Source organism: Neopelma chrysocephalum, unplaced genomic scaffold, assembly GCF_003984885.1.
Source record: "Neopelma chrysocephalum unplaced genomic scaffold, ASM398488v2 Primary Assembly neopelma1_60, whole genome shotgun sequence".
Lineage (NCBI taxonomy): Eukaryota > Metazoa > Chordata > Aves > Passeriformes > Pipridae > Neopelma > Neopelma chrysocephalum.
In genome coordinates, this window is record NW_020897715.1 from 6,163,025 (window position 1) to 6,189,978 (window position 26,954).

General features: G+C 49.4%; 3 protein-coding genes across 4 annotated transcripts in view; 2 read left to right on the forward strand and 1 right to left on the reverse strand.

Moving 5' to 3' along the window:
* LIPT2 (lipoyl(octanoyl) transferase 2) overlaps window positions 1-2,193 on the forward strand; it is a 2,723-nt gene extending 530 nt beyond the window's left edge. Inside the window, exons 2-3 of the mRNA XM_027681552.1 lie at window positions 126-474; window positions 1,546-2,193. Of these exons, the coding sequence (XP_027537353.1) occupies window positions 126-474; window positions 1,546-1,769 (573 nt within the window). The 3' untranslated portion in view covers window positions 1,770-2,193. The remainder of the gene's footprint in view (window positions 1-125; window positions 475-1,545) is intronic.
* An 87-nt stretch (window positions 2,194-2,280) lies between these two features.
* Window positions 2,281-4,996, forward strand: KCNE3 (potassium voltage-gated channel subfamily E regulatory subunit 3). Its single transcript, XM_027681575.1, has 2 exons — window positions 2,281-3,166; window positions 4,190-4,996. Exon 2 carries the CDS (start codon window positions 4,200-4,202, stop codon window positions 4,509-4,511), a length of 312 nt encoding a protein of 103 aa, XP_027537376.1. The 5' UTR covers window positions 2,281-3,166; window positions 4,190-4,199; the 3' UTR covers window positions 4,512-4,996.
* A 20,529-nt stretch (window positions 4,997-25,525) lies between these two features.
* CD200 (CD200 molecule) overlaps window positions 25,526-26,954 on the reverse strand; it is a 28,356-nt gene continuing 26,927 nt past the window's right edge. For both annotated transcript variants that reach the window (XM_027681473.1, XM_027681472.1), the window contains exons 8-9: window positions 26,739-26,884; window positions 25,526-25,823 (exon numbers count right to left, since the gene is read on the reverse strand). In XM_027681473.1, coding sequence (XP_027537274.1) covers window positions 25,614-25,823; window positions 26,739-26,884 — 356 coding nt within the window. In that variant the 3' untranslated portion in view covers window positions 25,526-25,613. The remainder of the gene's footprint in view (window positions 25,824-26,738; window positions 26,885-26,954) is intronic.

The following is a 26,954-nucleotide window of genomic DNA, read 5'->3' on the forward strand; positions in this document are numbered from 1 at the left end:
CGGCGCGGGGCCCGGCCCCCGCCGCTGGGGCCCGCGCGGGGCGGGGCGGCCCCGCTCCCTTGCGCGGTGACGGCGCGGTGCCCGCGGAGAGCGCGGTGCGGGGCCCGGCCGCGCTGCCCGGTGAGGGCGCGGTGCCCGCGGAGAGCGTGGTGCTGAGCGAGCCGGCGCACCCCGTGTACACGTGGGGCTTGCGGGGCGCGCCGGACGCGGCGGCGGCGGCGGCGCTGCGGGCGACGGGCGCGGGGCTGGTGGCGGCGCGGCGCGGCGGCCACATCACGTTCCACGGCCCCGGGCAGCTCCTCGCCTTCCCCGTGCTCGATCTGCGCCGCCGCCGCCTCCCGCTCCGCGGGTACGTGGCCGGGCTGGAGGCGCTGGTGCTGCGGCTCTGCCGCCGGCTCGGCCTGGGAGCCGCCCGCGCCCTCCCGCCGCCCTTCACCGGAGTCTGGATGGGCGACAGCAAGTTGTGTGCTATCGGTGAGCGGGGACGCGGGGCAGGGAGCGGGTGTGCACGTGTGCACCTCTGCTCTGCAGGCAAGCTGAGAGATGGGGGTGTTTAGCCTGGAGAAGAGAAGGTTCCAGGGATAACTTAAGAGCTCCTTGCAGTGCCTGAAGGGGCTTCAAGAGAGCAGGAGAGGGACTTTGGACAAGGGCCTGGAGTGACAGGACAAGGGGAATGGCTTCCCACTGCCAGAGGGCAGGATTAGATGGGATATTGGGAAGAAATATCTTCCGTGCCTAGTTCTGGGATATTGGGAGTAAAAATCTGTGTCCAGTTCTGGGCTCGTCAGTACAAGAAAGACAAGCGACTGGAGAGGGTGCAGTGGAAGCCATGAAGATCATTGAAGGACTGGAACATCTCTCTTATGAAGAGACTCTGGGATCTGGGCCTGGTTAGTTTGGAGAAGGAAAGACTGAGAGGGGATCTCATCAGTCCATACAAATATCTCCAAGGGGTGTCAGAGGATGGTGCCAGGTGCTGTTCAGTGGTGCCCAGTGACAAGATGAGGGGCAATGGCCATAAACTGAAACACAGCAAATTCCACCTCAACATGAGGAAAACCTTCTTTCCATGGACGGTGGCAGAGCACTGGAACAGCTGCCCAGGGAAGGCGACCTCACCTCACACCCTGCACTTATTAGGCCTTTGCACCCATGGCTGGGTGCCTGCAGCCTGGTCCCCAGCCCTGCCCCTTTCCCCTGTCCCCCTCCACAGCCTCCTGCACCCCTTCCTGCAGCCCAGCACCCCCAGCTGGGCTCTGCCGCCTGTGTTTGGGGTCCTGCAGGCCAGACCCCCCTTTGCAGCACAGCCCTGTGTCCAAGCCCTTGGAAACTCCAGCAGTGGGAGGTACTGGGGGATGCACCCTATCTTTTCCAAAATTGGGGAGCCTTCCTCTAGGTTAGGGGTTTTCCCTGGCAGAACTGGGGATCACAGCATGCAGAGGGGAGGATATTTATAGTGACCTGGGCAGTGTAGTCACTAAATATCTCACACTCGGACATCCCTGGTGATGGGTGCTGATGGGTGGGTGCTTTTGGCCCCTGCAGGTGTGCACTGTGGCAACCACATCACCTCACATGGGCTGGCACTGAACTGCTGCACTGACCTCGCCTGGTTTGACCACATCGTCCCCTGCGGGCTGGAGGGGAAAGGTGTCACCTCGCTGAGCCACGAGTTGGGGCGGCACATCACCGTCGACCATGTCCTGGAGCCCTTCCTCGACTCCTTCCAGGAGGTGTTTGACTGCACCTTGGACTTTTCAGGGGATTAGGACTGTCGTGGTGCCTTGGCCTGGTGTTTTGGCAAAGCCATGGCATGGCTGATGGACATCGTGGCAGCCACCTAGGGCTTTGTTGTGAGACGAGCTCTTGTGCCTTTGCCTGTAGACTCTGCCTGGACGGTGGCACAGAGGTTTAGGCTGCTGCTTAAACATCCAAACCTTCCCTGGGGCTGTTCTCCCCAGGCCCCTGGGACTCCATCCTTCAGCTGAGACCATCCCTGTGTCACTTGCTGGGGAAATACCCAAATAGGTGCTTTTGTGGTTTTTTTCTGCTGCTCTCCCTGCAAAAATCCAAAATTTAGGTGAACACTCATGCACCAGCTGGACCAGAGGAACAGGGACTGGTGGGTTGAGCATCCTTCCCTTGCTGATGGGTAAAAAGAGGCAGATTTTATATAAAGAGAGTTGCTGGGAACTTTTGCTGCCAATCCTTTGCTAGTTTATTTACCTCAAGACTTTATGAATAATGACCTTTTTGTCACCCTGAACCCAGAGAAATTCTCACCCTGGGGTTAGGGAGAGTGGAAAATGGCTGTAAGTGGTGGTTAAAAGGGCACTGGAGTGATGTGAATGCAGTGGGAAAAGCAGGAGGAGGAGGGAAAAGGGTCGAGGTGCCTGAGGAGAGAAACTATGGCTGTCGTGGACCCTGTGGGACCACGCAGGATCCCGGCTGGGTGATGGGGACCTGCTCCCACTGGGTCTGTGGTGCTGGAGGAGACGTTGGGGTCCATGTTGGCACTTCTGACATTGCTGTCCCAGCCACAGCATCATAAACTGATTTTAATAGACAGGGATAAGAAAGTCCCCTGGGACTAAAGTCCCCACATCCTGCTCCAACAAGACCTGACCCCCACCCACAGCCCCTCACCACTGCTCTGGGCCTTTTTTCTTCCTCACAAGCCTTGGGGTTTCTCTGCATCTGCCCTCGGGGTTTTGGGTGGACCAAGGGTGCAGCTGGGAGCAATGGGGCTGGAAAAAGAGGAAAATCTCATTTCATGGAGCAGGCTCAGCTCTGGGAGGGAATGACGAGCAGGGAAGAACGTGCCCAGGCAGGCTTGGTGCCAGTGTCAGGGCTCGGGGACAGACGGATGAGGAGGGACAGGAAAACGTGACCGGCAGCGTGTGCCGGAGGGGAAACGCAGAATCCAGCTCTCCCGGCCCTATAAGGCCCCCGGTATCTGGCTGGGGCGAGGGGGCCGTGGAAGGACCCTTGGGGTTGGGGACAGGCTGGTGGCCCGTGGCGGGGCTGGGTGGCTGTGGCAGGTGGCTCTGCCCCGGGAAGGGGAGGAGACTGGCGGCACTCCCAGCCCGGCCGCATCCCTTCCCACCGCCCGCGATGCTCAGTCTGGCTCAGCCTGGCAGCAGCGCAGGCAGGGAGGGCACCCCGGGTGAGTGCGATCTCCCCTTCCCACTTCCTGGCCCCCATTCCCCTTCCTGGCCCCACCCTCTCCCTAAGCTGGGTCCCCCCATGCTGCATCCCATCTGCAGGTATCCTACTGCAGGTCTTGCCCTAAATCAAGTTCAGCCTCCTCCTGCTTCAAACTTTTCTCTAAGTCAGGAAGGCAGCCAGATCTGAGCCCATCGTGGCTGCTCAGCCCCTTCCTCCTCCTCTTCGCTACTGGGGTCTCATCCTGAGAGCTGCATGCTGAGTTTGGGGTGACCTTTTTCGGGGGGATCAGCTGCATGTGCATGGGGTAGAGCTGCTGGTGCATGGGAGCAGGAGGGAAAAGGGTGGATACCTGGGGGGGCGACAGTGGTTTGTAGGGCCAGCATGTCCCAAAGGACAGCACACGTGGGGGACTGTGTCCTGGTGTCCCTTCCTGGCACACGTGGAGGACTGTGTCCTGGTGTCCCTTCCTGGCCCAGGCAAGGGAAGGTGCACAAGGGCACAGAGGGGGCATATGGAGGTCCAGGGGGTGCTGGCAGAGGGGCATAATGTCCAAAAGGGAGGCAGGTCAGAGGGGGTCTGGGACCCCTAGGAAGGGAGGTTTAGGGCAGCAACCCCTCGATATGCGTCTACAGAGGTGTGTGGGGAGCTGTGCCAGCTCTGCACCCTGCAAGGGTACAGGATATGTGCCTGCCATCCCCACACATTCCCAGGGAAAGCAGACTTTGAACCCAACCGTCCTGGCCCCCTGGGTCAGCTTTGTCCCATTGTCCTCATAGGACACATTAGAGGGGGTCAGGCAGCTGTCTCAGAGCCCCAGGAGCTTTATTCCCTCTGTAGAAGGAGTGAAATTTAAAGAGGGGGCTGCCAGGAATGCAAAGGGTTTGGACAGCCCTGCTTTGTGGCAGAGGAGGTGCTTCAGGGATCATTTTGGGGTCATTGTTGCGTCCAGCAGGACCATCATCCTGGGAGCTGCCCCACCACGAGGGCAGCCTGTTATGAGTCTCCCTGTCCTTTCCTGCAGCCTAGAGGACATGGAAGAGAATAACCAGACGGAGACCTGGCAACAAAGCCTGCAGGCTATGCTTAACGCCTTAAACCAGACACTCCACGGGGTCATCCTCTGCCCCGCTGACCACTCTGCCACCACTGCTGCTGCCACACAGAATACCCGCCTTGGCCATCCCAGCCGGAATGACAACGCCTACATGTACATCCTCTTTGTCATGACGCTCTTTGCTGCCACGGTGGGCAGCCTCATCCTGGGCTACACCCGCTCCCGGAAGGTGGACAAGCGCAGTGACCCATACCACGTCTACATCAAGAACAGGGTCTCCATGATCTGAGCCTGGCCCTAACGCCTTGTCCCCACAGAGCCAGTGGGTTTGGGGTCAGGTTGCTCCGCACATTCCACTGTCTGTGGGATGTGGCAGTGTTGCCGGCCCCAAATCTCCTGGGAACCCCCACCGTGGAGATGCTCAGCCCCGGTGTGAGCAGCACCAGGATATCCTCACCAGGATACAGCTCCTGGCTGGCAAGAGCTGGCAGAATGCAAGCGACAGGCAGGTCCTGGTCCTGCAGACCCACCTTGACTGAGCCCCATGGGGACAGGGATGGTAAAGGCAGCTCCTTACCCACATGCTGAGGCTGGAAGGGGTCTTCCAGGAGAAAAATTCCCCATTTTCTGATGCCTACTGGATCAACCAGCGTTGACCTCCATGGGCTCCCAGCAGCTGTGTGACACGGGCTTTTCTGGTGCTGCAACCCTGTAATTCTTGAGCTGGGCTAGGCCCTGCTTTTCTGGCAGGGAATTAAAGGAGGTGGCGGGTTCCAGGGTGGTTGTGTTTGTTTCTTCTCTGAGTAGAGTCAACGCTGGGGGCAGTCCATGGGGCACCGCTCTGTGCCAGGGCCCGAGGGGATGCTGGAATGGCTAAACTTGCTCCCTGTGTGCTGCCAAGGTGGATTCAAGGGCAATCCCTGGGTGGCGTCACAGCCCCTATGATGGGAAAGTTCCTGCAGGATAGAGCAAGCCCTACTACCCAAGGAGCTGCTTTGTCTCTGCTGCTGTCCAGAGAGTGTTGCTGGAGCCGTGGGCACACTGTGAGCATGGCCCGAGCCTGGCTGGAGTCGTGTGGCTCCACGCATCTCCAAAGGTCTCTCCGAGCTCCGGACGGTGATGCTGGAGTTTTTCCTGCTTCCTTCCTGCTGTCAGCTGTAGCTTTGGCCTTTTGTACTGCAGGTCCCAAATGTGTTTTCCACAGGGTCAGGGCGCAGTGATGGACGGGAAAGGGATGTTCTTGGGTCCTGCTTGGCTCCTTGGCTTTGACTCTGCTATTAAGCTGGCTGGGTTTGGATCTGCCCTGTGGAGTGGCTGGTGTCCAGGAGAGTGAATGTCCCTGTCCTTCAAAACAGGCTGTGGGGCAGCACCAGTGACCCAGTCTCCCACAGGTCTTAACCTGTTCATAATGGCATAATGAATGTCTTTAATTGCAGCTAGATTAGCTGGCCCACAGGGGCCTTTCTGCCAGCATTCCAAGGTTAAACACGGCTGCAATCCTGAGCCCAAACAGTGGCGCCAAACCCTAAACCAAAAAATGATAGTAGATGTGAGCGTGTTTGGGGAAGGGCTGGAAACCTTGGCACCAGAGGCACTGATATGGCAGCAGCTCAGTGACTAATTCCTGATTTTCCATGCCCTCTGCTTGGGCACAAAACCTGAAGCAGGGGTTTTGGGGAGCTCACTTGGGGGCTGATCCCGCTGGGATTCCTGAGCCAGCAGGGCTTTCTGGGGTCCAGGTGCAACCACTGTCCTCTGGCACCTGGCCCAAGCAGGAAGTAGCTGGAGAAGCTTTATTGTGTTTGTCTTTCAGTTGCAGCGCTGGGAAAGGAAAATAAACCTATCTGCAAATAAATCAGGGGAACTCGGTCAGGTGGGGACAGAGACACACAATCCACTCTTGGGTTTCTTCCACCTCTGTGATGTTTGTCCTCCGATGGGAAGAGCCATGGAGCAGCCTCGTATGCCAGGGGCAGGATGTGGGGCCCTGGGATGGGATGGGTGCTGGATGGTGAGTGTGGCACCCCAAATCCGCCCTGGATCTGGTCTTTTTGCTTTTCCCACTTCTGGGAGAGAGGGATGAATCTGGTGAGCCTGGAGTTCTCTTCTGCTATGACCTAAGGGGAAAAACCCTGTTAAAGGGTGGCATATCATAAGAATGCTTTTCCCTAATCCAGCAGACTCTAAACGGGAAAATCCCTCCTACAAAGCCATAGCTTCTGCAGTGATCATTATCCACCTGATCTCTGATCCATCGGCAGCTCCTCCTGTCCATCCCTGCAGTTAAATTTGGACCAGAGCCTGTGGCAGGGGTTCTCCCACCCTGGAGCTGCTGGCTGGATGCCACCAGGCTGGGTGACAAGAGGCCAGTGCCACCTTGTGGCAATTGCCTCAGGGTCCCAGTGCCACATGCTCCTCTTTCCCAGGACACTCTGGCATCTCTGGAGCAAGAGCAGATGGACTTGTCTCCACGGGACCTTCAGCTCCTGTTTGGCGCCCTTGTCCCCATGGAATCCACATCTCTGGCACAGGGGAGTCACAAGCAACAACAGATCCTTCCCCACCAAGAGGGCAGTGTGGAGACACCTGCAGATGCCACCACTTTGCCCCAGCCCACAAGCAAACCAAACCCACCACCTGGATTAGGAGAGGAATCACTGCAGGGGGCAGGTTTGCCTGAAGCCTCCCCACCCCAAATGTGTTTGCATCTTATATAATTCCAGAAGGGGAAAGCCAGAGGTGCGACTGTGCTCCTGCGCTCCAAGGTGATGTCTTGTGCCCAAGGGTTTTGCTGTAAAACCACACAGCACAGTTCCCTGCCACATGGTAACCCAGTCCACATTAGGCACCACGTGAAGTTCCTAGTTATACTTGCAGAAGGATACCCACCATACCCTTCACAAGTTTTCTGTAAGAAAGGGAGAGGGGCTGTGTTACAGGAAAATATCAGAGGCTGAGGGAGCTGGGGTTGTTTAGCCTGGAGAAGAGGAGGCTCAGGGGAGACCTCATCACTCTCTACAACTACCTGAAAGGAGGTTGTAGCCAGGTGGGTGTCAGTCTCTTCTCCCAGGCAACCAGCAGTGGGACAAGAGGGCATGGTCTTAAGCTGTGCCAGGGGAGGTTAAGGTTGAATATTAGGAAAAAATTTTTTACAGAGAGAGTAATCAGACATTGGAATGGGCTGCCCAGGGAGGTGGTGGATTCTTCGTCCCTGGAGGTTTTTAAGATGAGATTGGATGTGGCACTTAGTGCCATGGTCTAGTAACCACGGCGGTGTTGGATCAAGGGTTGGACTTGATGATCTCAGAGATCTTTTCCAACCCAGTTGGTTCTTTGATCTCTGTTCATCTCCGCTATTCATGAATTTGACTCTTCCATCCATCAGGGGCAGCATCATCAAGTTCTCTAATTCTCATCAGTTCCATGACTTCTTGTAGGTCTATAAGTGTTTATATCAGTTCCCTCTCCCTTCAACTGCCCCATCTTGTAGACTAAATCATAACAAGGTGAGATGGACTCCAGAGCATCCCTCCTGGAACCTCCACTAGGGGAAGGGGCTCCATCCAGCCTCTTATTTAGCCTCACAGCACCAGCTTGCACTGCAGGCAAAGAGCAGGGAAGTGAAACCAGTGCCCACCAAACACTGTGTCAGAGCCTTTCCAGAGGATCCCCCAGGATTTTTCAGGTTCTGTTCCGTTTCTTGGTACTTTCATCTCTCTCCTCCCATGCAGGCTCCCATCTCAGCCTCCTGTTTCCCAGACTTCTGCTCTGGGCAGAAGTGGTGGCCGTACTGGCAGCCATGCAGAAGCATTTGGGGCTTGGAGCGAGCTCCCAGGGGCTGGCTAAGTGATGCTCCACAGCAAACTCTATGACATGTAGCAGAGAAAGCCATGTCAACTCACTCACATGACAACACCAGTAGCCTGGTTTGAAGTTCCAATGGGAACACTAATTTGGGGAGTACCGTTCCTAAAACATGACAGGAGCATCTTCTGTCAAGAACATAAGCAAAGCCCAGCCTTTTAAAGATTTTTCACAACTTGCAAAAAATAGAAGAGATAATCAACTGCAAAGCATTTGCTATGTTATACAGCTTAAAAAAGGAGGGTTGATTAGAGAAAGAAAAAAAGAAAAAAATTCCCATCAAAGTTGTGCACACAATGCATACACACACAAACAGTAGCCTACCTTTAAATTTTAAACACACCATGTATAACAACTCCTGATACAACTCTGGAGTTACCAGGCATGAATAGAGACCAAGTTCTTACGTGTAAAATTAGGAAACAAGAATCCATCAGTGATAATTCCAAAGAATAAAGAGTTTCCAGATAATACAGCGCAGTCAGATATTTGAGCACGGCTCTAAGAAATTCAGATAGATATTCCTAAAATCATGCAGGAATCAAGGGCTGGCATAGCAAGCAGAAAATACCAAGTTACATAAAGTTTTTATAAAGCAGTGAAAAATGTGCCACACCTGCAGGCAAGCCCAGTTTTCTACTACAGCCTTTTGTCTCACTGCTTTAGTACCTGTTAAAGCCCTTATTGCACCATTGCACACACCCAGGGTAGCTACAAGATTTCACACGATGAGGAACCAGGCTATATCGTGTAGCTATATGGGGCACCAAAAAGGAAGTCTCTTTAGGTCACAACCCCAATCATGCATACTGCAGAGGTAAAAAAAAAAAACCCAAACCAACAAACCAACAACAACAACAACAACAACAAACCACAGAAGAAAGGGAAAAAAAAAAAGGCATTAAAGACTGGGGCAAGCAAAGCGAGAATCTTTGGCTGTGCCTTCCCTTCCCAAACCGCACAGCGGAGGGCTCCTGAGCCACCGGCTGCGCCCCTTTCTGGACAAATCGCTCCTCCGCCACTTTCTGTAAAACTCCTTCAACTTTAGAGAAACTTTTATCCTTCTGGCGACCGGCTCCAGTAACTGCTCGGCTTCACACAGGCTTCAGAAGGCAGCTGCTGCGCGAGCCCGGCGCCTGGGGGAGCCTCCCGGTTAAGAAAGACGGAGGAAGGAGGCGCGGGCACCTCTCCCACATCTGAGAACAGCCGGATGCGCCTCGGCCGCCAGCAGCCGCTGCCCGCCCGGGTGGCCGAACCTCCGTCGGGTGAGCCTCTCCGGGCCGAGCCTCCGGGCACGGCAGGGGCCGAGCGGCAGGGACACCGCCCCCACTCCCGGCCCCGCCGGGACACCCGGCGGCGACGCCAGGCTGCGCCTCCCTATTTCCCCCCTGCACGGACACCTGTCCCCGAAACCCACCTCAGACCTGGAAATGAGACCGGGGAAGGCAGCGAGAGGGATGGATGCTCACGGCCAAGTACCTGGAAGCAGGGAGATGGATGGAAGGAGAGCCTCGGGCAGACGGAGGTGCCCAGACCGGTCCTCGGCCCCGTCCAGGCGCGGTGGCAGCAGGGGTTTGTACTTCATCCCAGCGTCGGAGCTTGCAGTGTTCCCAACGTGGCGGGGAGCGGTCATGCCTCCTGGTACAAGAGCAAGCGCCATGCTCATCCACCGGTAACCTTTCCCTCAAGGGTTATGAATTTCAACCAAGTAACAAATTTGCCTTGGAAGAACAAATTTAAAAAAAAGAACACCACGGTGAACTCTGAAACGTTCCAAGTTTCGGTAATACGCAGCTGTCAGCACAGAGTTAGTTCCAGCAACTCTCTGGGACAGAGGGATAATTGCACTGCTGTTGAAAATCAGTAGTATAAACCTGAACTTCCCTCTAGGAAATTTTGGGTTTCACTCCAGTGCACAACAGAAAAATTCCTTTTATGTTCAAAGCATATCCTTCTGTGGTTTTAGTTCAAGGGTAGTGTCAGTCACATCGACAATGGATTTTTATGAAAGGCTTCTGTACTATCATAAACCACTCGAACTAGAATCCAATAGCAGAATACAATGTCATAATAATAATGAATGATAATAATTTATAGTAATGGCCAAGAGCTGTGACATTCACCATCCATATACTGCACTGTAAATACTTAGTATTCCAAAAAGTATTTGGGATTTTTTCAGACCAGATCAATTTCTTGAACTGACAAGTTGTCTCCATTGTAGTTTTGTCAGGCTTGTTCCAGGCTTGACAGAAACAACCCATTTCCCAATGTGATTAGTTAGAAACAGTATCCTTATCAATCAATACAGGGCATTCATCTGCTTTCATACACATGCACATGCTTATACACCATTCATATCAGCTGCAATATTTATCTTTCAAGGTCTTAAAAGGTCTCTTGCTTTAAACCATCATTGCTCATGGGAATATCAAAACTGGCACAATTTCAAGCCCTGCCAAATTTAATTGACAAAGATGCCCACATATGTGGCCAAGTGCCCACATAAACCGAGAAACCCTTTCTTATTTAAGACACAGATGTGTGGGAATATTTGAAGCGGTGCTACTAAACTGTCCTAAGGAATAGAGTGGTGTTTGAACCTTTCACAAGTCATCCCAGGCTCACCGTGTGTTAACCTTGCCTGTTCCACTGCTCTTCAGTACCTCAGTGCACAAAGCAGTGCCTTTTGTCCTGTGAAAACAGAAAGCTCCTGCTGCCCCCCCCACAGATCAGGTCTAACTTGTTGCTGGAGTCTGGAGGTCAGGGCAGGGTTTCTTCCAGATGAATACAGCTGTCCTTGGAAACACCTCTTCCACTACTGTGCTTGATTTAGTGCAGCCCTTTCCCTGCCAACTAACAAACCAAAGCTACTTGGCTTTTCAACAAAATTTCAACACTACCACTACCTTTATTTCAACGTTTCCTTCTATCTCCTAGGATCAATAGGTAGGTCTTGAATCACTTAAATTTCACTCTGCCAGCATTCCCTTTATTGTTCCTTCTGAAGTAGGTCATGTCTCCAGCAACTAACCTACTTGTTTGAGACTGACGTACCTACACCCTTCACATACTTTTTTCTTTTAACAAGAAAAATATGTTAGCAAGTCTCCTGTGCTCACCTGCCTTCACTATAGTTGAGGGGATTTCAGAGGGAACTCCAGAAAACTGCCAACTGCACAGATTAAAGTTTTCCAGAAGTGTGCTATGCCATCAAAGCAACAAAAGAAGGGAAGTCCCAGGGACATCTTCCTGCTCTTATTTAATGAAAATAAAGGGGACATTTGGGGAATTTGAGCAATATTTTATAGTAACTCACATCTGCTGACATGGAAAAGTTCTGTATTTAGGCAAATGTTACTACTTCTCCAATGGGCTGGAGAAACCTAGACAAGAAAGAAGAATATTATGAAAGAGTCTGGGAAAGTAAGAGGGCTGGTTCTTGGGAAGAGAATGAGTAAACTAGAGCTGAGCAGGGAAAGGACAGTACTGAAATAGTAGGGGAAGACCAGAGGTAACCTCAGGACAGACAGGCAAATGGAAAATACTCTAGGCAGACCAGCAATGGCAGAAGATTCAAAGCCTTTTGTATTCAGAGGGGAATAAGACACAAAAATCCTCTTCTGCCCTGTTCTGTGTTCTCATGTCAACTGCTTCTTTTTGCAGGGACCTGGCTCAGCTCAGCAATCTTTGCCAAGTTTTACAAAGTTCTTTGTACATTACCTTCTCTGGAACTCGTGGTGGCTGAGCTGACATGGATTCTTTGGAGTGACAAAGCCTTTGAAGTTAGTGAGAAAGAGAGTAAGAGATCTCTTGTCCTAAAATCCAGGGTTCTTTGTTCCTCTCCTGTAATAAATCCTGTGCTGGTGGAAAAGGCATTCTGAAATTCCTTCTGTCATGAGGTCTATTCTTTCCTCTGCCTTCTGGATGGACACATTCTGCAGTTAATATATTTAATCAGTTTTCCCTTGATTTCTGGACTAATAACCTATTGTAAGCAGAGCAGTTTGAGCCACTAACCAGTGAAACCTGTACAGCTTTAAGGAAAAGGATACAATACAGCTGACCCAAGTTGCCATTATTTAACAGGGAAAAAAAAAAGGCTGACTGGAGTCTGTGACACAAATTCCAATAAAATAAAATAAAAGCAAACCCACTAAGGTGTGCTGCCTGTTAGAGGCTCATATCAGGACATTGGCTCAGCTGATTCAACTTTTCCTGCCTGTTTGTTTTCCAGGTCCTTGGGGAGCATTTCATCATGTATTCAGTTTCCTTCTCAATCACCAAAGCTAACTTCTACTCTTTGAAATTACACCTTTGCACTGTTCTCGTGCTCTTGCTGCCAGAAACATGGAGGTGAGGCCATTCCTCTCCCCCTCCTTCAGCAGTCTCTGAACCACTCAGCTGGAGCACCACTGGTTGCTCTCTCACAGTACTGAGCCTGCACATTTTCTCTTTACAATTTCCATTTCCTGGGAAAAAGTTAACTTTAAAAAGCAGTAGTTAAACTCACTCATCTCTTGTTTTGTTGTGTTTATACAAATACATTGGTGGCTTCCATATTCCCTTCCCTGGTCCTTTGAGAGAGCTCTTTCTCCAGGAGAGCAAGGAAGCACTGAAACTCAAAGCCCAGTTCTTTCTGTCAGTCCATTTCAATCAGCAACCACAGTCAGTCTCTGCTGCAGGAAAGTGCTCATAGAATCATTTAATCATGGAACAACTTTGGATACGATTGTTGTAACTTCTTGATAGCTGGGATGAGGTTGCTGGATACCCAAAGGGCATTTGAAAGTCAAAAGAGAGAAAACACAGTCCTAGTGAGTTACTATTTTAATGAAAGACTCACTGGAGGCACTTTCCCTTCCACTGGTGATCTCTCCCACTAGAGGGTACTCTGCGGCTACCAAAGACAGTGCTCTGTGCTGAAGCTGCACTCAACACAAGCTTCTTTGAGGATCCTTTACAAAAATAGATTGGAAGCACATCTCTAACACACATCATGTAATGACACAGAGAGCTGGGGGGAACTTTTCCAGCTTGAGCCCTTAAAAATGTAACTTTTTTTTTTAAATACCAGTCTTGGTATAGTTCTGTGGGTCTTTCCACATCCACAGCATAGATCCTTCTGCCTGATTTCTTGTGAGACATCAAAGAGCATCCTGGGACATGTCACCTACTCACTAACTTGTCGGGCTTGATTCTTGCTGTTGCTCAGATTTCCACACATGCCTGCTCCAGGTGCTGCAGCAGGGACACACAGGCTCTGACCCTGGGCCAGGCTGGTGGCTGGCACTTGGCTTCCCTCACTCAGGTCTCCCCAGTTGCCAGCACCCAGGCACATGTGGCCTGTGGTTCTGGCCCAGCTGCTGGCACCAGTCCCCCATACACATATGCACACCAGCTAGGGCATCCCTCACCCGGGAAAAGAGTCAGAAATGGAGTTTATTTGGGACACACCATGGTGAACAGGTGCTGGGCGTGCCCAGAAAAATGTACTTACCAGCCTCCTATATACCCTTTTATTCCTTTATCCATCCATTTTCCCTCGCTTTTTAATCCCAGGTCCCTTTGATTCCTCCCCTTTCTCACCTTTGTCTCCTCCCAAAGCATCCCATAACAGTCCAGTACTATCCCAAAGTGCACTTCTTTTGCGTGGCATGATGTGTTCATACCCTTTTATTTTAGGCAGTGACGCCCCTCAGTTCAAAAGATGTTCTACTGGTGGACTCATCTGGATGGGTTTCCCACACAGCCCCCATGGCTTAGGATCTTCTGGGACATCACTGGGAGAGGATTGGGCAAGCTGCCCCTTCCTCTGAGTCCTTAGTCGGGGTCCCCCACCTGCCCTTGGACCCCTGTGCTCCTCTTTGTGGAGATGGCTGATGTCTCTCCTTCCTCTGCTGGGCTGGGGACCCGATGTGGTGGGGTGTTCCTTGGACTCCATCACCTGCCTTTGCCTCACTGTCCTCATTTATGGGTGAGCAGCCAAGCTCCTTCATGGATAACCCAGCAGATCCACTCTCAAATGCAATTTGGAAGTTGCTGTTCAGGTTTTCATCTTCCTCTGAAAACAAGTCCCTGCGATTCTTTTGCTTTCTGGGATTTCTCTTCTGCCTTTTGCGAAGTGAGCTGCCTCGTGTCTGCTCCTGCAAGAGACCCAGCACAGTGGTGTGGTCATCACAACAAAGCTCCACCCTACCTCGCATAGAGAAGTGACAGGAAGACAAGAGGGTTCCCATTCGCAGCGCAGGACTAGCAAGAGTTTGCAAGGGAAACAGGGAACCCCTGGGAGGTCAGAGCAAAGTGTCTAGTGGGGGTAACTCAGCTGTGATCACTTACTGGTTTTGCCTGTGGATGCCACCAGCCCCCCACTGCGCACCTTTGTGTCTGCATGACTGGGAGGGCAGGGCAGACTGTCCTGGGGAAACTTCTGTGTGAGGCTGCAGGTTACAGTGCTCCCTTGCCTTTGTCCAGAAGGCACACCGCATCTGCTCTCCTGGGCACTTCCAGTACCTCTTCCTTGCCTTTCCACCTAACCATTGAGTAACTTTTCTCCTGCACGCTCCAAGCCAGCAGTTCAAAACACTAAACAGTTTTTCCTTAGCTTTGCTAAAGGTGAGATGGGGCACATGTGGTGTCATCTACCCAGTGTGGCGGTCCCATGCAGCAAAGATATGGCAGCAGAAGCAGACCCCAGGTCTCCATGGAAGGGTTTTGTCACATTCCTCCTAAGTGGAGGATGTGAATAATTACTAGAAGCCTTGGGTGTTTGTGTTACCTCATTTTGATAAACAACATGCTGGTCTGTGGGTGTGTGCAGGCTCACAGAGGACTTCTCGCCTAGGTCTTGGTGTAAACCTGTCTCCTTTGCAGGTGTTCTGGATGCATTACAGCTCTTCTGTCTAAAAAAACCCCAACACCATTAATTAGTCACATAATGCTCAGATACCTCCTGGCATTTAGATTGAATTGTGCTAAAGATGCTGTTACTACCTGGATGAGTTTCCAGGGCAAGTATATAAAAACACCAACAAGAAACAGGCAGGGAAATTGCCAGGTGAACACAGGCAAGCCACATCATTTGCAAGAAAATGGAAATTATTCTTACTTTTCCCTTCTATTGTTTAGTCTCGTGATACAACATATCATTAAGATAGTCAAGGACAACACAGCTGTTACAACCAGCATGATGAGCATGATGATTATGATCTTCTGAACACCTGCAAAAAGAAACCGGTAAGTTCACACAGACCATGAAGTGATGCCAACATGTGTCTCGTGTCCTCTTCAAGAGGTTGGAACTGAAGTGAAACATTCAGCATTTTGTGCTCATTTATTCTTTGAAGGAGAGAAAGGAACAGTGTAACAACGAAACACTATGGAATGTAAGAAATTATTTTGGCTTTTAAATAAATGCTGATAATGTCTCACATTTCCCCGGTATCAGGGAAACCAAACCCCAGCATTTTAGCTCTTGATCTATTTGTGTTCCTCTTTCTCTAGGAAGACGCTTTATCATGACAGAAGTCTCCCATCCTTCCTGAGGCACATCCCCCAGCAAGATCTTTCATTTGACAGCCAGGAACCTCCTGTGCTGATAACCTCCATCTCTGGGTACTGCTGGAAGGCTGATTGCATTTCCCCTAAATCAATGATTATATAGAAATGTAAACATACAGAGGTATATATACGTATGTATGCACAAAACTACATATTTATAGCTCTATATATGCACACAGCCACCACACAGACACAAAGGTACCACAGGGAAGAGTCTTCTGCATGGTTTCAAATCACAAAGTCTCCATCTAGCATGAGATCTGAACTCACAGAAGATTGTCCAGCAGGACCTACGTAAGTACAAGCTGCTCTCCCGCAATTGCATATCCTTCCCCAACCACTCCCCAGTACATGCTGCACCTCTCCATACAGCTGCAGCCTACCTTCCTCTCCTTTTTTCTCCAGAGAAAGTGACTTTATTTTCCTTCCTTGTGGGTGTTCAAGCAGGCAACACAAGGCATGGAGGCGGTTGGCAGAGAAGGTAAGTCTGCTTGCCACTGTTACAGTTCCATTTGGGTTCTGGATGTGGTGTATTTCAGGGGACTCATCCAGACCTCTGTCATCCAGCCAGGTGATGTTGGGAGCAGGCTTTCCTGTTGCTGAGCAAACCGCAGCAAGGAGACCCTCAGTGGGCAGGTGTGAATCAAATTCAACTGTGAGCTCAGAAATTGCTGAGAGCAAAAAGAGAAGGTACTTTTTACAATCTGTGGTGGGTTTGTGGTCAAAGCTGGATGGATCACCTCTCTGTACAGGATTTCTTATCCAAAAGCATCTCCTGGCTTATTTACCTTCACCTTCTCTGAGGAATGGTGCATCAGTCTGGAGACTATCCACCAAGGAGATGCTGCAGCATGGAAAGTCTGCGTGCAGCACTGGAGGGGATAATGACCCACCCACCTCCTGACTACACCAGACCTGTGCTGAGTGCCAGAGAATAAGAAGATATTAGTGTGAAACTTACTTTGGATGTTGAGGTGTATGTCTTTGCTGAAAGAGCCATGACTGAACACATTGAAAATGCATCTGTAATAGGACTCATCCTCAAATGTGAGATTTTGGAGGGTGATAGCTGAGGCCTTTGAGGTTGCTCCAGTGAAACGCACCTTCTTCTGAAACGACCCTATCAGCCTCAGACCGTGTACTGAGCTGTAGGTGGCTATGTTCTGGAACACAGACCCATTTGCCTTCTGCCAGGTGACTTGCAAAACCTCCATAGAGAGCAAGAAGTTGCAATATAAATTTGCCTCTCCACCAAAGGCTGCTAGGATGACACTATCAGATTTGATGACTTCCTCGAAACCTAGGAACAAAGCAAACCCCAAATCAGAGCAAGAGGAAAAACAATTCACTCACAGAATCATCAGAGTTGGAGGAGACCTTCAATATCATCTCGTCAAACTGTCAACGTAGCACCACCATAATCCCCCTAAACCATATCCACAAGTGCCACATCCAGATGCCTGAACAATGTGGAGAGAGGAAGGCAGTATGGGAATGGAGGGTGGGCAGGCTCCTTAGGAAGCACACCAACCACCCAGAGAAAACATCTGTCACTCCCAAGAGCATCCCTGCTCCCCTGTTGCTGGCACCTGCAGGGCTGTGGGGGGAGGCAGAGCAACCCCGTGCACCCCACAGACAAAGGGCTGTGCAAAGGGCTGCAGGGGGTTATCCCCTTACTCCAGCCTGTCCCCAGAGAAGTGTGCACCAGCCAGACATGTACATTAGAAATGCAAACCTGCACTATCCTTTGTACTGAGGAGCTTAGCAACAATTAGAAAGAAGGGGAATATATAGGCAGAAAATACAGCTTGAGTGCAAAGATTATCTGAGGTTCCCTCTCTGACCTGCATTTCTCAACCTGAACAACCCCCAGGTTTCTAGCTGTTATTCCAGACACCAACTAGAAATTTTTAGTCAGGATGGGGTCTGGATCTCTCTGCTCACCAGAAAAGGCTGGTGTTGCTCCAGAGTTAACCTGGTGCGGGTAAAGGACACTCCACTCACCCATCGCTGGTTCCTCTGGCTGGCAGCCTCCACAGAGCAGCAGGTGGCAGCTTTCAGCCCAGAAAAGCAGGGAGGAAAGCATCGTGGGACAAAGCAATTGCCTGAGAAAGCTCATCTCTTTCCTCATATCCCTGAGGGCGGCTAGTGTGCCCGGGGGTAAAGTTGAAGATTTTCGCGCCTTTTTCAGTGCGCTCCTCGGAAGCCAATCAGCAGCGCCAGGCAGCAACTGTCCCAGGACCCTGGTGAATCATTAATCATTTTCTTCTGGCAGCACGGGCTCCAGAGCTGGAAACAAACAGTAGCCACTTTTTTTTTCTCCCCCAACAGCAAAGCTTGGTGTTGTCCCTCGCTAGCCCCCTGCATCTGATCTCTGCCACGAGCCATCTGATGGACTTGCAGCTCACAGGGTGTAATTGTGGATCTTCCTGGTAAGCAGGAGTGGTGGCTGGTGGAGAGGGAAGAAACGAGAGACCACAGGCCCTGACAAGCCCTGACAGTCCCTGCTCTGTTTCTCTTTGGCAGGAAAGGGAGGGTGGGCAGGGAGACGCTGCCTGTGGATCACTGCCTCTGCTGCTTGCTGGACGCCATGCTGGGTGCCGATACCGGACTCCTAAGTGAGATCACTTTCCTCCCCTGGATCTGGCAGAGAGGAATCACAAGCAAAAACAGATCCTTCCCCACCAAGAGGGCAGTGTGGAGACACCTGCAGATGCCACCACTTTGCTCCAACCCACAAGCAAACCAACCCCACCAATTGGATTAGGAGATGAGTCACTGCAGGGGGCAGGTTTGCCTGAAGCCTCCCCACCCCAAATGTGTTTGTGTATAATTCCAGAAAGGGAAAGCCGGGCTGTGACTGTGCTCCTGGGCTCCGAGGTGATGTCTTGTGCCCACGGGTTTTGCTGTAAAACCACACAGCACAGGTCCCTGCCACATGGTAACCAGCATTCTGAAGTTCCTAATTGTACTTGCAGAAGGATGCCCACCATGCTCGGCACATGTTTTCAGTGAGAAAGGGAGAAGGCTGTGTTACAGGAAAATATGAGAAGCAAATACTGTGTACACTCTGTGTTTGTCTTTGCTGTTTATAAATTTGACTCTTCCATCCATCAGGAGCAGCATCATCAAGTTCTCTAATTCTCATCAGTTCTGTGATTTCTTTCAGGTCTACATGAGTTTGTATCCACTCCCTGCCCCATCTTGTAGACTAAGTCATAACAAGGTCAGACAGACTCCAGAACATCCCTCCTGGAACCTCCACTAGGGGAAGGGGCTCCATCCAGCCTCTTATTTAGCCTCAGCACCAGCTTGCACTGCAGGCAAAGAGCAGGGAAGTGAAACCAGTGCCCACCAAACACTGTGTCAGAGCCTTTCCAGAGGATCCCCCAGGATTTTTCAGGTTCTGTTCCGTTTCTTGGTCCTTTCATCTCTCTCCTCCCATGCAGGCTCCCATCTCAGCCTCCTGTTTCCCAGACTTCTGCTCTGGGCAGAAGTGGTGGCCGTACTGGCAGCCATGCAGAAGCATTTGGGGCTCAGAGTGAGCTCCCAGGGGCTGGCTAAGTGATGCTCCACAGCAAACTCTATGACACGTAGCAGAGAAAGTTAAGACAACTCACTTATTTTCCCCTTTCCAGGGGCAGAATTCCGAACCAAATTCACTACACTGACAAACTCAAAAACCTCAACAAAAACAAACATCAGAGATTCTGGCAGAAGCAGCTCAAGGCAAGAAATGATAGGCAGGGACAAGAAAGGATGCAACTATTGCTGCAGAGGTCACACAGGGAGCTTTCCTGGCTTAGAAAGGCCAAAGAGCATGTGAAGGAGAATATGCTCAATGCACATGGCACTTGCACCCCTAGAGGGGCCTGGTAACAGGTCAGATTATTGAAACAGAATCTGTCTAACTTCTCACATGGTTTCCCACATCCCCCTTCCCCAACTTTTACTTTTTTCTGTATAGTTCCTAAACTTTGTACACAGAAAGGAACTTTTTTTCACTTTTCAGTAATTTATCAAAGTTTCTGGAAGATGCAGTTCTTTGTTTGTTTAAACAGAACTATCCCAGAGGACTGCTTGTCCAAGCCAGACCTCAATGCTTTCAACTTTTCAGATAAAGCAATGTATTCAGATTGTGAGTACTGAAGGCTGTGACCTTAATTACTTAATTCTTATTTTCTGAAGAAAAAAAAAGTTTTAAAGTCTGCCTAAGTGTGCTAGGTTTGAGTTGAAAAGACAATGTTCTGGGGGCTTATTCCTTTTTCAGGCTTTAGTTTTGCTATTTGTGCTGATGCCAAACAGGAGAATTACTAGTAAAGAGAAGACAGTTCATCAGTAGCTTTATGAGACTGTACTTCCCTCCACTCTTTCTCTTGGTTCATGTTTATTGTTCTCAGTTATACCACAGGCCAAGGGACGCCCTGCTCCTGCTTACAGCCTAGGTGAAAGGGAGAGGGGGAAAGGAAATGTTGGCTCTTTCCTGGCTACAAGCCCAGACACACTGCTGAGCTGAGAGGGGCAGACATCAGCCTGGCAAAAGCCACGAGAGTAGGTTATCATCCAAAAGTTTCACCCCCCTGGTTTCCTGCTGGTAACATATTTTCTTCAGTTTGGAAGTTATGGGGATTTTACTCTTTTGATCACAAACCAATTGAGGAACACAGAGTTTTGCAATAACCACCGCCAGTTCCCTACTCGCGTGTCAGTTCCCAGCTGCGCCCAACCCTCATCTTCCCTGGCTGCATTATCCATACCCACTCTTATGTCATATGCTGGTCATCAAGGGTCAAAAAGTGACCATCCATCGCTTATTAACTCTGCAGATTTTGCAAAATAGGACACTTGCTCATGCTCTTAAGTGGCATGCTTTCCAAGCACTTCTCAAGTCTTTTGCCAAACCCTTGGCACATGTGGTTTGGTTGCAAAACTGGGCAAACTCGTCAAGCCAATTCTGCTAATGCCTGCAGAAGAGAGGCCACAGAGAGGTACAGATCCCAGGTAATGGTCTCAATGCGAAGCTAATCTTGTAAGAAGTGTCACTCCTGGAAGTAACCAAAGGCCTAATCAACCATTTTCTAACAAATTGCCAACTTGAGAGATTTCCTGTGAAAATTATTCCTGCATTTGACTCCATATAGAGACCCTTCCCCCATCTTCAGGCTCTGTGTGTGCCCTTTTGCTCTGATCTTTCCTTCCCTTCTCCCTCCCTAGCTCCCACTTCCCAGATCAGCCCTATGACAACCCTGGATGGAGAAGAACAAGAGGTGCCCAGCAAGGTAGAGGTGATCCAGGCAGGAGGACAGCATCTTCAAAGGTATGATGAGACAGAATAACATCGGGGAGAGGAAACAACCTCGAACCAACCAGGAGAGACAAATGAGGTGGCTGGGTCAAAGCAACAGCAAAGCAAAGGACAATTTGTTGTTTGTGGCAGAGGTACTGCACTGATTGATAGTTCATCAGGTCTGGATCCTATGGACAAGAAGAAGAAGAACAAAGGAGGAATAAATGTGATAAGGGAATGAAGGAAGCTGTAGAGAATCAAATAGAGAGTCCCAGACCTTCTCACTCACCTGTCAGGAAAAACATCTGTCCCCCTGCTGATGACTGGTGGCCTCTGGCTTCAGTTTTTCCGAGCTGGCCTCCCAACCCATGTCTGCCAGTTCCACAGCAAAATGATACAGAGCCACAAATCTGAGAGTAGAGGAGTTAAAACTACACAATGACCACAAGATCCTTCTGCTGGGCCAGAGCCTACTGGAGAGCCTGGTACATCACATCCCTTCAGTTTGGGGTGTTATCACCTGTGACCCAGGATTTCACCTGCTTTTGTTTTGCATCCCAGTCAGAAGGTTTCCACCCCAGAGGAGCCTGCAGGGAGCTCAGCACTTTCTCAGCAAGGTCTTGGTTTCCCTATCCAGCCTTGAGCTAGACTCCAAGGAATGTTTTCTGATTGCCTTGATGTGGTCAGAAATTGTTATAATGCAGCTTTTCAGAAAGAAATGTTGAATTTATATACATAAATACTGAAGTATTGAATAGAGAACTGACACCTTGTTTCTACTGATAAATCCTAGAAAGTAGACAGCGTACATTTAATACCCTTAAAATTAAACCATTCTAAAGTAGGTATGCAAAGATTTTCATTCCCCCTTTTCTCCTCTTTGTGCATAGGTTCTGGTATTTAGAGAAAATCCTGCAGCAAACAGTGATATTTCTTGTTACTCAGATGATGAGCAGCTGAAATCCACCACAATCTCACTTATGAAAATAGCTACATTCCTGTAGACAAGGAAGGCTCAGGGCAGACTGATTTCTTTAAACCTCAAATGTAAGCCTGGGTGTTTATGATGAAATGCTGGACTTTCTGTAATTTATTTGAGGGAAAATATCAAACAAAATATTCTGATTGAAAAAATTAACTTTTTTTGACTAAAAGTTTAGGGTTTTTTTTCTGCTAACTTTTCGTTGCATCTCAGTCCTTCATGTATAATTTCAAGTGCTATTTTACTAGAAAAGCTTCCTTTTCCTCCTTTTTCTTTAGGGTGGTTAAAGACCACAGCTTCTGACAAGGTAGAGAACTCAGAACTCTGTTTATATTGTGTATGGGTTTTAGGTTGAGGATTCCCTCAGGCTTCCCAGAAATTTCAGGTGGCTTTTTTCAAAGCTGAGCAGACTACAACAGAGTCCACAAACCAAACTCTTATCCACAAACACCTGGACAAGAGTTCAGTGCTCCTTTCACACACAGCTTTATATGTGCAAAGATGAAAGAAGCAGAGATATGAAAAAGCCCTTTGTATGGCTTCCAAAATGTGAGTAATTACTGGTATACTGAGAGTGAAAACAAAAATATACTTGATTTGTGTCTGCCTGGTTTGATAGTCTTATTTATGAAAGAGAAAAATGTACTCAATTAGTGCAATTCTCTTATTTCAGGTATTTCCAGGGCTCAAGTGTTGAAAACTGAATGAAAAACAATAGGTCATATTTTCTTCCATGTGTGAGTTCATAGGAAAATTTACTGGTGTGGTATTTAGATGAATCGTTCCCCTAGGGTCGTGCAATAGAGAATTGATGAATCATGCTTTCAAACTTCTATCATCAAAATAAAGTTTGTTTTCACTATATGAATTTAGTCCCAAAACAAAGTTCCTTTTCACTGTTATGAATTTAGTCCCAGCCCACTGCCAGTAGTGGTTTCAGAAGAAGAATATTCCTCCTATTTCAGCCATGACTTGTAAAATATCTAAGGCCAGCATTTCAGCTACATTTCAGAGTCACATCTTTAGCCAGAGCTGTTGAGGCAATTCATTTGCACCTTACCGCTCTCTTAGAACCAGGAACCCAGTACCTGGGCAGAGAAAAATACCAACACAATACATTTTTGAAATAGCCTGACATGCCAAAACAGGAACATGGGCATTTTATACAACCTGAGGACCCTTCATTATATATCAACATATATATAGATAGATAGATAGATATAGTATACCATCAGTTAAAAAGGACACTCCTTACATGAGTTAAAACCTTAACCCAAACTGGTTAATGTCAAGATCAAAGGATCCCAGAGCTGAGAGGTGCAGGCTAAATTTGCTTTATCAAGAGAAACACATTACCCAGAGCCAATTTTTCCCATGTAAGAGGCAAGCAGGAGGGTGACATTCTCACTTGCCTTCTTTCCATCTGTTAGGGGAAATTATGCCCTGCATCGACACCACTGTTGCCCTGGGCTGGACAAGTGGCAGTGACGAGAGGTGGCCAAAGATAGAGTTAGGTGAGACCAACAACTGTCAAGTCCCAAAAGAAACAAACTCCTTCTGATCCCCTCAGTCATGTGCTCGTTTGTCTTTATTTCATACTCTTTTTTCCTCCCCCCGACAGCTAAGAGCTAGTTAATTATCCATAGTCTCTCTGCTTGCATTCAGTTTGTTGCCATTACAGAAGTCAAACTCCACTGCACTAGCATACAGCATTTTATGGCGCTGCATCTTAGTAGATGGCTTTGTGTAGCATGAAGGCAAATACATGTATTGGTTTTAAGTGTTCTGCCTTTGGATGCCATTTGCTGTTCTCATTCCAATATTGTGAAAGAAAAATAAATCTTGTACAGAATTTTGCTTATGGGTAAACCACCTCATCCCTCTCTTTTATTCAGTATCTGGACCTATCATGCCACAAAAGCTTTTCACAATCCAGCATTCAGCTAAAAAGCAAAAGAAATTGCAATCCCACAGATAAATAGATACTTTCATGACTCCAAACCCTCCTTTCCCCCACTCCAGGTGATCAGCTTGTAGAAAAGAATAGTAGGTAATCTAGGCTGTCTTCCTGGATTTGAAAAGGTTTCTTTGCAACTTTGCGCCTTTCTCTCTTCCCTCAGAAAATTGTTTTAATTACCTATGTCCAGGCTCCCTGTTTCTGTGAGAGAATCCTTTCTCTTTTTTCTTTTTTTTTAAGGACCCCTTAAACAGTAGCAGAAACCCTATGTTTAAACTCAAGTAAGCCTCTCTAAATTGCAAGTGCAGACTGTGCAGAATGCAGGCTGAGGCTACACAGCCCGCTCAGGAGGAGTGCCAGGGGCTCTTACCCCCTTCCTGTTCTCCACAAACCCAGGGGTAAAACTTGCTTCTCCCCTGGCCTCTTCCCTCACAGAGGAAGAAATAAAGCTGCAATGACGGAAAAATTTGGAAAAAACATTGCTTCCTCCTTTGAAAATTAGGGAGCTCAGGAGAAAAATCCCACTTGTGACAGCTGCAGCCAGTTCCCCTTTCCCCTCACTCACCAGCTGCTCTATTACTAAGTGTTAGGGAGCCCAAAAAAGCATTTTATGGCAAGGACCAGATTTATTCATTCTCAACTCACCCACTTGGTTTCATTTTAGGTTACTTGACTTTTTGACTACAACTCAGTCTGATTCATCTGGGATGCCCATTTGAAATACATGGATGAGGAAAAACCAGATGACATGCACTTGCTCCAGGAAGCCAGAAAGAGAGGAAACATCCTGCACTTGCAGTCTTCATGCTCCCCACAAGACCAACATCAGCCAGGTGGTCTCATTTCTCCTTCCCTGGGTCTATAAGATTTCATGAGCACATGGTGCAATTCAGAGAATTACAGGAGATTACAGCTCAGAGCTGACCTACAGGCTATAAGCAAAGAATTTTCACCATAGGTAACACTTGTTGCCTTGTCATTGTGTGTATCTGCCCATATGCAGCACCCACCTCCTTACAGCTAGCAGCCACCAGCAGCCACCTGCCACGACACCAGAACAAAAACAAAACACACCAAGCAGCCCTACTACCCCTCCAACTGCTCTTTTATTGCCCTGCTTCCTCCTGCAGGTGGGTGGGCTGCCCGGAAACACAAGGCAGCTGTGATGGATCAGGGAAATTACGAAGGGGGCTGTGGAAACCACTGAAGAAGAGGGGAGAAGAAAACATATTTGTGCCTTTTGCTTTTGCTTTACTTTCCAGGAAAGGCTGGTGGAAGTCAGAGTTGGCACTTCCGCATGCCTGATGACTCTTGGCTTAAAGCCTGTTGCTCCTGGTGCCTGGGTTACAAGTTCAGGCTGGCTGCAGTCTTGGCCTGATCTCTTGTGCCCTTTGGGGAACAAGTTCAACACTTCAAGCTCACAGCAGTGTACTGGGCTGCTCCATGGGTTTTCTGCAGCCCAGCTCCTTGCAGAGGTCTCCTTTGGCCCATCAGCAACACTTCCCAGGCCAACAGCCCTACAAAATGCTGCCCTGTTTCAGATGATTCACCCACCTGCTTTTGAGCTTGCAATGTTAAAATATCGAAAAGGAATAAACGTAATGTTCAAACCCCCAGAAAATAAAAAGAACAAGTTTCATTAAGTGAATCCACACAGTCAGCCTGAATCTCAAATAAATACTTTACATCTTTTTTTCTACAAAACAGAATATTATAGCGTAACAAAATAAATAAATATCTATTATAAATTGTCCTTTTCTGTATTACTCTTGGAAAGAGTTACAGCAGGTTTGTTTGGAAGCTTGAGGTGCCGTTGTAAAAGTTTCCCTCTTGCATGTGTAGTGTGGGTAGTGTTCAGTGGTGCACTGGGGCTGGGGAACACCACAGGATCCCACCTGCCTGCAGCTCCGTACTGCCTGCACTTCTTGGCCTTGTTACAGGCAGGAAGTACCTGATGGAAGAGAGGTTGTTTTGTTTATTTCTTAAAAATACATGGATGTTTGAAGTGCGAGGGTAAAGATCCTGGCTATATGTATTGTCAAATGGGTCCTTGCATCTCTCTGTGTGAGGGGAGCCTCAAGTTTTCCCCTTGCAATCCCACCAGCAGTCTTTAGCTTGGACCTACGGGCATAATGCCCATGGAAGACGTATTGTATTGCCTCCACTGCTTCTTTTTGTCCAAAATGCTTCTCAAAAGTCAGGATGTACAGGCTAGGCATATCCTGCAAGGAGGAGGAGGAACCTTCTCAAAACTGGGCTGTGATTTTCTGAAACGATGCCACCTTACTCAGTGGACCCCCACCTCAAGCTTGCACCCTTCATCATCAGGATGGCCTCCGTGGACAACCAGCAGTGCCTCAGCCCCTACCACAGCATGGCACCCTGGGCTTTCCTCACAGAGGCACAGTTTTTCTCTAAGACCTCATTTTGTTTGAGACACATCCTCAAAGCTGCTGCCTTTGTGAGCTGCACTAGGAGTGCTGAGGGAGGTTATTTTAGGAGCTGAAGAAGAATGGCCCAAAGGTCTGGCCACTGCTTGCACAACTATTTTGTGCATAAATATAGTAGTAGAGTGACTCTTCTGCCACAGCATGCCTTGTCATTGACACAGTGAATATTTTCTAGCTGCCAGTGCTGTCAGGTGCATATGGCCTGGCTACGCAGAATCAGGTTTCCCCTTCCCAGCGTGCTGCTGCCCAGCTCTCTGGCTGGGGACTGCTCCCTGTGTCCCTCTCCAGCCCAGGAGCAGCCCGGGCTGGGCAGTGTGTAGGCAGCCCTGGTGTGGCTGGGCAGAGCTGGGTCATGGTACTGAGCCCTGTGACCGTGGGGTTGAGCCCTGCTGCACCCTGGGGAAAGGCAGACCTACCCAGCATGGCCAGGCTGGGTTTCTCTCCGGGTCTCGTGGGTGCCTGAGGCAGTGGTAGAGGAGACAGGTGAGAAGGAGGAGGGAAATCAGGGGGACCAGTACTCCCACTGCAATGGCAATAGAGGGTGCCACGGTGCTGTCCGGATCTGTGGGGAAGGCAGCAGGTACTCAGTAAAAAAAAGTAAAAAAACAGCCCAAAACCCATTTCAAACATTC

Bases quoted from the DNA above. Each gene is read 5' to 3' on its own strand.
- KCNE3 (XM_027681575.1), top strand. From the start codon at position 4,200: ATGGAAGAGAATAACCAGACGGAGACCTGGCAACAAAGCCTGCAGGCT.